General features: G+C 34.8%; 1 protein-coding gene across 1 annotated transcript in view; it reads right to left on the minus strand.

Moving 5' to 3' along the window:
* The window catches only part of GRIK2 (glutamate ionotropic receptor kainate type subunit 2), a 416,307-nt gene that overhangs the window by 32,349 nt on the left and 371,837 nt on the right, over positions 1-12,121 (minus strand). Inside the window, exon 15 of the mRNA XM_055714896.1 lies at positions 7,101-7,326. Within this exon, the coding sequence (XP_055570871.1) occupies positions 7,101-7,326 (226 nt within the window). The remainder of the gene's footprint in view (positions 1-7,100; positions 7,327-12,121) is intronic.

The raw sequence follows: 12,121 nt of genomic DNA on the forward strand, positions 1-12,121 counted from the left end.
AAATCTAAGAGAAGATTTAAGACTATTTTGAGACTATCTTCATTATATCTTTTTCACTTTCTATTGCCTATTTAGGAAATAAAAGTATTTTTTCTGTATTTTTACTACATTAAGTTTTAATCTTTGAAATTACAAGCATCTATTAAAAGCTTTTGTTCTTAAGTAATTCATATACTCCACTGTGCCTTCATCTAAAATTGTCTATATTTGGAAACATGCACTTAATAAAAATGACAGATAATGAAATATTTTGTAAAATACTTGCATTAAGAACACAGGTCAGCTAAAAAATTTCAATATTATAAAATAAAAAAATTATTGTGTACATTTTTTCTAGATCACTCCCTGGAGACAGAATAGGTAATATAAATCAGCTGAACCTATAGTGTTATTAGATACAACAGAACAATTAAGTGTTATACATTTCCTGATTAAACTATTTGTTTAAATACTATTTGAATCCAGCAGCCTATCACTGGCATAGGAAGAACATGATTGCACTGAATTTTTTAATGGTTTAGGTAAATATAAATAACTCATGAAGTCATATTCCTAGAGAAGATATGAAAAAGCAGATCATAAATTTTTGCCTGAAACCGTTTTTTTCTGCAGTGAAATCTTTAATTTAAGTGAGTGGAGTGTGAAATACTCTTTCTAGATTCTATGTTTGATGAAATTATATGAATACTACTGTCTTCGAAATGTGCATACTCCAAACAACATTTTAATTACATGCTACACATCTGACTGAAATTCAGAAAAGAAAAAAAACCAAACAAACAAACAAAAAAAACCCACAAAAGCCAACGCCACTCTTGGCTCTGATTTGCCAAAAATAGAAGATTTGAATGCCTAATTGAAAAAAAAAAAAAAAGTGCAAAAGTATATAAATAAGTTTCCACATGCAAGTGATTTGCTTATTACATTAGCTGGCCAAATAGACTTTTTGGAAGTCATAGGTGAGTGGGTAAAATTTTGAGAATCCTTAAGAATTCTAAGAGATAAAAATTTTTGTAAACAAAGACATTTAATTTGATATTTCATTATCTACAGAAAAGAGAACCTCACTAAAAATGACACATCTGAATCAACAGAACATGAGAAACTTGAAGTTTTGTTTCATCCTTTGAGCTTAAGAGAACATACTGATATCTGAGGTCTGCAGCCAATGCATTTCTGCTGGAAGGCTGTTTATTTTATTCATATACTTTCCTATCTGACATGAGACATATAACTTGTTTGTATCACAGCAGCTGCCAGCTTTCTATTGTGACTATATAAATATACAGTGTGTAGATATAGTTTATGTACTTACATGAATAAATTTTGATATCTGAATCTGGGTTACTATTGCATGTTGTTGCAGCTTTGTATAATGGGTAGTTCTGTAAGACTTAGTTTGGCAATGAAGTATCGGTAGCTTTATCCACTTGGTATGTTGATCCCAAAATACATTGTTTAATTTTATTCATATCCTGAGAATTGGATTTTATCCCCATGTACAGTGAAGAGTCTCTTTATATTTGGGGGAATGCACATCTCTTTTTTTAACAATTTTTTAGTTAACAGTTAAATATTTAAGATCTGAGCCTCAAACACTTTCCAGCATTTTTCAGGGCATCTCGATAGTTCCTCAGTATAGAAAGATTAAAGATACCAATAGTAATATGCTGTAGTAGAAAAAGTCATAGTTTGATCATAGCAAGGGAAAAGTCAACAACCTAGTAACTGTGAAGAGAGCCATGTAACAGATTCAACTCAGTATGTTTTGCAACTGAGATACTAAGAATACTAATAGCACAATTTATTTTCTTGTAATAACTGCACAGGAAGAAAGGATTAAAAATATGTACTCCACCTTTTTCTCAAACTGTTTTTTACCTCATCATTATCATATATTACAGGAACACCACTGCTATACAGCTAAAGACCCCTCTTAATCTAATTCTGTAACTTTCCACAGCTCAATAATCACAGAGAAACAGTAGAGAAATACCTAGCTCAAATTTCTTATATGCGCCATATCTCTCAAACGCCACTTTCTATTTTATGTTTAAGAGTTAGAAGAAATATATGCAAATTTGTAGGATTACTTCCACCTACCATTTTTCATTTTCAAAATGTCAAAGGCATTACTTTGCATGTATCTCCACACATGCAGTTTGTCTGGCATATGCCAGGATAGTCCTGAGTTGCCACAGAAGTGCAGATCATCTGAAAGCATGCTCAGCAGATCTGCTCATATGGAATGGAGATATATATATATACTTGTCAGCCACTTATACAATCCAGGTTCAACACAGAAGCAACTGGCAATTCAGTAGAAAATGTGCCCAAGCCAGATAGAAAGTAGTCTGCCGTCTACCATGCTGAAGAGAAAAAGGAGTTTGGAAAAGAAATAAGAACCTGAAACCACCCCAGAGTGATGAAGCATTAAGGCCTCAATACAGACTGCATAGAAGCTAAATATCTAACCTTTCATGTGGTTCACTTAACCTTAACTATGATATTAATAAATACTCATTATGGTAAATAATATTTGTCACATGATATTACTGTGTTTTACAGTATGTTGACCACAAGAAAGTCATATTAAATGTGTTTCGGTAGGGCATGAAATGTATACTCTGGATAGACTGTTTTTCCTTGAAAAAGTTACACTTATGTTTGATAAGAGGACCATAAGCATGTGGAAGTATCATAAACATTTAGGAATCCTTTGGAACAGTAAATTTATCCCAACTGAGATTTATTCAAGAACAAACCCAATTTTAAACACCTTTATCATACATGATGGAAAAATAAGACCTTTAAAACTACTGGAGGTAATAAGTAACACTTTAGAGGATCTGTCATTAAAAGTGGAAGTTATTCTGCATGCCCACAGAGTTTGCTCTCTCTTTCTCCCACCACCTTTTTCTATTCATTTCCTTTCCATGTTTTCAGTCTCCCGCTCTCCCCCTTCCCCCCACCCCTTCTTCTTCCCTCCTTCCCTCCCCTCCTTCCTCCCTTGCATATCAACATTGGATGACGTGTGTATGCCCAAAGAAAGCCAAATTCCAACCACTGAAAGAAACATATATGTATTTCAAATAGATAAATGTACATGACATGTATTCATATATTTATAATTAGAAATAAACTATACAGCATACTTCAAGCTTTATGCGTATTAACAAAAGTTTTCCTATATACCAGATTCATTGACGAAGAACACAGAACTGGTAACATACCTCCTCAAAGCACATGCTAGAATAAAGCCAACGCAAACCCCTGGTCTGTGGAGCTTCAAACTAGCAGGTACAAAACCAAATTTGCTCTAACAAAGCATTACACTCCTGGTTACAAAGCTACAAAGTTGCGAAGATGGAAAATCAAACAAAACAAACACAACCCCAGTTACAAATAGGGTCTCCCTTATCTGCTCCAAAGTACCAATCGTTGTCAAACATCTCATCCCAGGTCTTTTCTTCCCTTCTCTTTTAATTATAAATGATTTTTTTCTAGCCTAGTACCAGAGATGGCTGACTGATAATTGATTGAAGTGTATACAAAGCTGTTATCTTACTTTGTAAACATGTATCACGAGAATCATTCATTGCATGTATAACTTAGCAAATTCACTATCTCTGGTTTATTCTTCAGTGCTGTGGGTGTCATATGTGACATATTAAATAAAGCTAACAGCAAAGATATCACAGAAAATGCTGCTTCACACCTATTTGAAGCATCAGCGTATTTTGTTGATTTTAAAGGTGTACAGTGATCCTACTTTGTGCCAAAAGTACATTGTTTCCAATTTCCTTAATCATTTTAGCTATCTAAATTTTGTTTACTTCACTAATGCTTTTAGAAGGATTAAAATAAACACGTAAACTCAGATTTTGCTTCTTCAGTGTGCTTGGAACTAATTGATACCTATAGACTGCCTGACCTGCCAGGTTTTTTCTCCTCATGTTGTGCAACTTACTTTCTCCAAATTTAAAACTTCCACGTCGTGAGCAAAGAGCTTTTACTGTAGTACTCTAAGCTAGTACTGTACTTAGGTGGTTGTGTTTTCCAAGTTATTATCCTATCATAAACTACTCTGATAGCGTATTTTTCTATTAGGAAAGCTTTTAGTTCTTCAGCTTGCAGATACTTAGACTCAAGCAAATTATGTTCTTCACTATTATTCTATTAGCCTTCAAGAGGAACAAGATATGTTGCACCTGCTTCCTTTGATGCTGTTCTCAAAAAGTAACGATAGCCATTCTAATGTATTCAACATAAGGCCTGTATCAACTGTATTCTACAAATTTAATCTTATGTGCAAATATATATGCAACTTCAAACCACTATTCCAGGAGATTAACTGGATATTTTTCCAAAGCTGGGGAGACGATGTCTACATCTTTCAGATACCATGCATCTAATCAGATAGTTCTGTATTGTTCTGCTCAGAGATGTACCTCCCAAACAGGCACAAGCAGTAACATGCGCTTTATTTATGACACCATTACACTGTAGTTTTCCGAGCACTTGACAAGTTAGTTTTAGGATTATTAACTCTAAAAAGATAGTGCTCAATTGCATGTCCATAAACTTCTTCCATAATCATTAAATAAAGATGAAATCTACTTCTGTAGATTTAACCATGCTCTTTTAAAGGCTCCAAAATTTTTTTCCCCATAGAAATGAGATTACCCATAATGCATGAGTTTATTTTGTATTATCCACTGCTCTGTAAGATTTTTTAGCTCAAATAAAGCAATATATTTAACAAAAACTATTCTGATGGGCACTATAGACATGCTTCTTCGCAAGGTTTCCTTTCAAATGTATATGTGAACTATGCATTATTTTAGCAGAGGCTATCTAATCTCTTTCCTCTGAGACTGTGCAGTTAATACACAAGATACAAAACTTTTACAAATATTAGTTCTCAGGATGGCATTTTATTAATACTGCCCAAACACAAGATCAATCTCTTATTCTTGGCTGTTCTGGGAAAGCTCTAGATGCTGTTTTATGGTGCCTTCATTTCTTTTGTGAAAACCTTACTTTTAAGTACCTTCCTTTTTACTTAGTTCCTGTTATATTTCCTTTTATGACAGCCTCATCTTTTTTCAGATCTTACTTCAACATGTTTTCTGAAGTTTAACACTGATTCAACTTGTTTTACCTCCTTTGTGATCTCTGATTCCTGCAGGTATGTCCTCTATTTTTTTTTTCATTTTGATTTAAGACAATTGTCAGTTCATAGATCCCCTTGTATAACACTATTATTTCTTTTGACACAGGCACTTTGTTATTACTTGGAATCTTGCAGATGAGTAAGAGCTGAATAATGTCATTGATATGACACAAAGTTAATGAAAAAATAGTGCATGCATGGTGCCTGTTCTTCACAAATAAAGTAGGGGACAAAGGCCAAGAGACAGTTTACTTACTTGCTCTTTACATCTAATACTTCTTCCCCTAAACTTTTACTCTAGAAGTCTGTTTCTGGCTTTATCATTGTTTTTCACCTGTTTTCTCTGGCATTTATGCTGCTTCACTGATTTACACATAATCAAAATAATTTATTAAATAGCCTGGTCTCTCTCATTCCTATCACTTTGGCACTTCCATGGATGCTTAGATTTCTGGGGCGTGCCTCAGATGCTTCACAAGTTTGCATGCAGCTTATTCAGGGATTCTAAACTACCACTAAGATTTCATTTTTCCCTTACTAAACCTTCGAGGTGTTTCACCCTCAAAATAACAAAATGTTTATATATCAGAAAATATCAGAAGCCAAAAAGTGCAGCAGGACTGAAGTCCAATCCCTTCTGGCACTTACAGGTGTACAGAACATATTCAGCAATATAAGAAGCCACAATAGAACAGGTGGAAAAATTGGTATATGAAATAAAATTAGATTCTTAATGACTAACAATTCAAAGACAGAATGAACAGAATCATAATTTCTGCAGATGTCCATTTCATAGTGAATTATTAAAATAATGAAAATTATAAAGGTGGTATTAAAGTTGCAGTAAATAGCTGCAACATGGAGGGAAACCTGTATCTGATACTACTAGATACATCTTTATCCAAGATATTCCAGCAAAGTTCATTTCTTAACCCTCCTTAATATGTCCTTGATTTAAATTACTGGACTCAACTTTCCCAACACAATGATTTTGTGTATACTATCAACACAGATAAAATCAGTACCAGATGAAAGACTTATTTGAGAAAAACATAAAACATATTAACATAAATTACAAAATGATAAATTCTTCTTAAAAATAAAGTTAGAATAAATATTGGCCTTGCAAAGAAGTCAGCAGAACAATCTTATAATATTAAATAGGATCATTGGCAGTACTGACAGAGTCTTTATGTCACACCATTTCCTATTCCCATCTATTCTGAAATCTAAAGCCAGATCCTTAGCTCAGGTCCTTCAAAAATCACTGCAGTCAATGGGAACTCAGCACCTCAGTGCTTGCTGAATCCTATCCTGCAGATTCTAACAGCCAAACTAATGACTGTAGTTGGCTTCTAACCTTGCAACTAAACTTTTGCACCTAATGAAGAACACCTGACCTGGAAAATATATAGGATTGGAATTACTCTGCAAAACCATATTCCACAAGGTGAATGCAGCATTTCTTTTGTCTGTGGATTATAGATGGGATGTTATGGAATCTTTCCTCCTCTTTTAAGAATCTCAGTGATTAACTTTCTCAGTATAGAATTCTATTTGCTAATGCAAGCCTTGTACTATCAGCAACTCATTCTCTAAAGAGAGAGATCAAAATTTTAAAAAACATTTTTTTTACAAAGTACTGTGAAAAGTACTTTTAATTCTGACTGTTGAACATATGGAAGGTACCACATAAAAGAAACATAAGAAAATGTTTGAATTTTTTATAAAGTAACTACTTTTTGTTTAGAAAATTCAATAACACCCATAAATGTTGATAAAATATGTTGCATTTCCACCAGGTGGGAAAAAAAAGAACAAGAAAAAAATGCTAGCAATGTGGAGAAAGCAAGTGTATTGGAGCTATGCTACTGCAGCAGCTAAGATTAATGAACAGAGAACAAATGGTTGACATTTCACCTACCCATGGGAGTTCCAACGCCATAACCTTTTGAGTCTATCAGGCCTCCAATCTGTGTTAGGTTACAGTTCCGCTGTGTGACAAACTCAATGGTTGTCGACTCCATTAAAAATGCATAATCAGAGGTAAGCACACGCTGGATACCTTCTTCATTACTTTTGACAAGTACTGACTGCCTCCTGCTACTCATGAAAGCCCACATCTTGTCGTAAGTGGAGATTTTGGATTTCTGAAAGACAAATATTAGATGCAACATAAATAATAATCTGCTTATAAGACTGAAAACAATTTCTCAGTCTGAACATTGCTCTCTTAGCATATTTTACTATGTGTTAGGTTTTACCAGGGCATTCTTCTAACAGTGCCTGTACCTTTCATCTCATCTGTAGCTCTCATCTTGTCAGTGTAAAACAAAACAGCTGGACAGATCCTCAAGAAATGCACAATATCTGTAGTTTACCTGTTCTTTATTGCTTATATGTGGTTTGGTTTTTTGTTTGTTTTTGTTTTGTTGTTTGGTTTTTTTTTTTTTTTTTTAAGATGAAGTCCTTTGAAGCTGGAAAATTATTGAGTATTTCATTGTAGCCAAGTTCATCAGTGTCGGAGAGTGTTATATGAGAATCTGGATTCTGGCACATTTGAAATGTTCACCCTTATTTCAATCATACATCTACTCCTGAGCAATTCTGAGAACCTAATGCACAGCGTGGCAATCTGAAGTAATCAAAGCACTTACAGATGGCAGTATATGGAGAAAATAATTGTGAGGAAGTAGGCAGCAAACATTTTATCCACGGTACAGTGCAAAAATACCTAGAGAAAGATATTAGGTAAGAGATAGCTAATATAACTCATACTAGCTTGCCATTCAGAAATTGACTACTAAAAGCCCTAAAAATGAATATGTCTTTTCTGCTTTAATTTTCCCAGAATGCAAAGAACTCTTGTGATAGGAAGAGAGAGACCGTAGTTTCAGTCAAAGGAGACAGTGATTTGACACAAAGTGATGCTGTGCAGCTACAGAGGAGTCATTTCCTTCTTTGCACCTCACCATCTTTAAAAAAAGATATTACCTTCCCTCATCTTTGTAAAACACAGTGTTTAAGAGATCATAACCACTGGATAAACCGAAGGTATTACAAATAGTGGACATTTTACATTAAATTTGCCCAATCTGTTTAATCATATTTTAATTTTAAGATGTATCAGAAAATGTTCAGTAATGTTAAATCTTGCTTAGTAAATAAGATGCAGAAATACAGCATGAGAACTAGTGTAATCACACTTTTAAAGAAATATTTCATCTTTTAGTGTCAGCCTTAAATATAACTGCCATCAACTCTGGTGGAGATACTAAACAAAGATTGACAGTACAAACCTTTCTGAAGTGTATAGTGCAGGCTACTGAATTTGTTTTATGCACAACAGAGAATGTTTTATCTGAAAATAAAAAACCAACATTTTATTCATGAAAACAAAACCACAAATGGTTTTCCTCTGTGTTTGGAAAACTACTCTGCAGACTCATGTGGCTAAAATATACAAGCCGGAACAATCAGAAGCATCAGGAGCTCATCTGACATTGAAGCAAAGAAAATGACACTCCAAAATGTACATATTGCTTCTTGTGGTTATGACTTTGTCATTCATACTGACAGAGACAGGTGCTGTAATTTACATTATGTTTCCATCTTCTTTCACTGTGTACAAATCAATCTGGTTAATCAATTTATATACTCTACCAATGAAGTGTATCATTTTATCTGGGTTAGTTCTCCATATTGTTTCATCTAACTGGAAATCACTGTCTGGAAATCCAATCTAACTTTAAATCAACCAGAAATTATGTCTGTATAAGATAACTTGTGGTGACATGATTTATCATGCTTGTGTTCCCTCAGTAATGCTGAAGACAATGCAGAACAGTAGGAGAGCTGCCTATGCTTTGCAACGTTTGAATTTCACTGGAATAAAAAAAAACTTACAGGAAAGATGGAAATGAAAAGGTTAAGCAAATCAAGAAACTCATCTACCTGGTACATAAAATGGTAGCTCTCACAATGTCATTCAGAGGATATTGTCAATGACATACTCAGTGGTCACAGATTACAGATCATTAGAAGATAACGGTGCATGTCAGGGATCACAAAAGGGAGCATGGCAAAGCCTCTAAGTTAGTCTAACACTATGTACAAATGTGAGGCTGGAAACAGAAGGAATCATTGTTGTAATGTGTTACTGCTCTATCCTAAAGCACTGGTTAGGAAAGACAAATATATGAGCAGTGAGACTGGACAACAAGGTTATAAAAATATCAGGATGTTGAATGAATGCCAGAATAAACAAGGATCAGAGGACAGGGAAGCAGACCTCATGATACAAGACAAGAGTGTAAAAATGCACAGCGAAAATGTGCCAGGCAAATTCTGACAGTTTTTTACAAAAGCAACATTACAGATCTGTTAATGGGGATTTTTATTTTAATGGCAGCATCCAACTTCTCTCCTGGCTTCTAAAAGCACTTGGGTCTCACAGACCATGCCTCAGCTTTGCTTCCAACTATGCAACATTTAAACTCAAAAGAGGCTGTAGTAACAAAGGAAACATTAAAAGTAATTAAGATTAAATTTTGAGGAAAAGTGGAAAAAAAAGTCAGAGGTCAAGTTCTTATATAATTCAAGAAAGCATTCTCGACCACATAAGAATTAAACCATGACAATCATTACGTTAAAACAACCCTAAGGATTCCCAATGCTACTACACTATGTTGTGACACTGCCTGTAACAGCTATGTGACTTTTCCTGAGCCTTGCTTTTTACTAGGCATAGGCCACTTTTCTTAAATTTGCTTGATTCATCAAATTTTTTAAGGCCAAAGGAACAATTATGAACATTTATTTTGATCTTCTGTAATATACAGACTATGAAATGTCACTTTCGAATTACTTTACCAAGCTTATCACTTATGTGTTTGCACTGACAAAAAGAATGATCTATAACAAGTGCATTCATAAAGACCCACCTATATGAGCCTTATCAAAGTGCCCAACATGGTCTTTCACAACATCCTTGATGACATGCTTGTAGGGTATGGACTGGAAAGATGGAGCACCTACAGATGGAGAACTGGCTGAGATGTTGATCTTGAAGGTGGTAGTTAGTAGCTGAAGGCCAGATTGGCATCTTGTCATGAGTGGAGTGCCTCAAGGGTCAGTTCTAGACCTGAAACTATTCAATATTTTTGTAAACAGTTTGGAAAAGCGTATTGAAAGCACCCTCACCAAATTTGTGGATGACACCAAACAAGGTGGAGAGGTAGATACACTGGAAGAAAGAGCTACCATGCAGAGAGACCCCAAGGCTGGCAAATAAGTATAACAGAAGCTGCATGAGGTTTAGCAAAGATAAACACAAAGTTTATCCAAGCATCTATACTGGCTGGGAATTGACTGGCAGGAATGTAAGTTGACTGAAAAGGACTTATGGATCCAAGAGGACATCAAGCTGAACATAAGCAAGTAGCCCATCCTTGCAGCAGGAAAGCAAACTGCAGGCTGTTTCAGCAAAACTACAGCCAACAGAACAAGGGTTATGATTAATCCACAATATTTGGCATTCGCCAAGCCACACCGCTGTGTCCAGTTTTGGTACTCCAAATTCAAGAAAATGTTAAAATTGGACAGTGTCCATCAAGGCGATCAGAAGGTTAGAGATTTTAACCTTCAGAGATTGTTGGAAATGGTGTTGTTCAACCTAGAATGGAAGCCTTACATAGAATCTAATCTTGTTCTTCTATTACCTAAAGAGAAAGTTGAGAGAAGTTGAAGGTACTCTCTTCACCAGCATGCATGGTGACAGGGTAAGACACAACAGCCCAAACTGCTGAAGGGAAAATCTGTGTGGATGTAAGAAAAAGCTTCTTCACCATAAGAACAACTAATCAGTGGAAGAAGTAGCCTGGAGAAGTAGTGGAATCAGCTCATTGGAAGTATTTGAGGCAGCTTAACATGGCCCCACATAAGCTAATCTAAGGCCTTGCTTTCAATCAAGAAAGCAGATCTCCACCATCAAAAGGAACAGATCTCCAGAGGGCTTTTCCAATTTTTAGTTTTCATTGATTTCTATGATTCTTTATCAATATGAAGTTACGCTGGAGACTCCAAATTTTGAAGATTGAGCAATTTCATGAAAACAAAACAAAACAATTTCCTCTTTGGGGGGAAAAAAAACCCAAAATGAAAACAAACCCCCAAACCATTGTGGGTTTATGTAGTTTATATATCAAGCCAAAGGCAAGCCCATTATTAGCCAGAGAAATTGCTTTCCTGTCTTTTTCACCCTTCAATTCTTCGAAACCCAAGTAAACTCATCCCAATTGTTTCAAACATGCCCCTTGGAAATCCTGAAAACCAGTACAGAAATCCAAGCTGAGCTATTCATGTAATACATTTATTTTATTAATCCCTTATTCTTTTTTTTGTAAGTTTAACATTTTGTTTTGACACGTGCCCTAATTCTACATAGCTGCAAAATAATCTAGAAAATGCATTTCTGATGTTCTTAATAACAGCAAAAGCACTAACATATGTCAAGATTTTCCCCTAAACATAGGACAGCTAGATGTCAAATTTAGGTGAAGTACACATTATAGACCACTCTTTCATGGATTATAGATGTTCTAGCACATTTGGGATATGTCTCCAGTATTTTAGGCCACAGAGGATTAGTATCATTAATAGAGAGATAAACAAATTTAATTAATTGAATTAACTGAAAAAGCATTTTAAATCAGAGCATGACAAGATTAAAGCTGAGAGAACTAACAAAAAGCCTAAGGTAAAGAATGTTTTAGGAATTCTGTAATTCTCCTTGAGCATTACAAATGGAGGGAAAATCAAAGATAAGGCTTTCTGAAAGAATTAAATACTTGCATAAATGCAAAAAATTGTAAATAAAAAATAAATAGCTTGCTTGCTTTCTTGAACTGTCACCAAATGGAAATTTGTAAAGGCTGATTGCTACCA

This window comes from Falco cherrug, chromosome 6 (assembly GCF_023634085.1).
Source record: "Falco cherrug isolate bFalChe1 chromosome 6, bFalChe1.pri, whole genome shotgun sequence".
Classification (NCBI taxonomy): Eukaryota; Metazoa; Chordata; class Aves; order Falconiformes; family Falconidae; genus Falco; species Falco cherrug.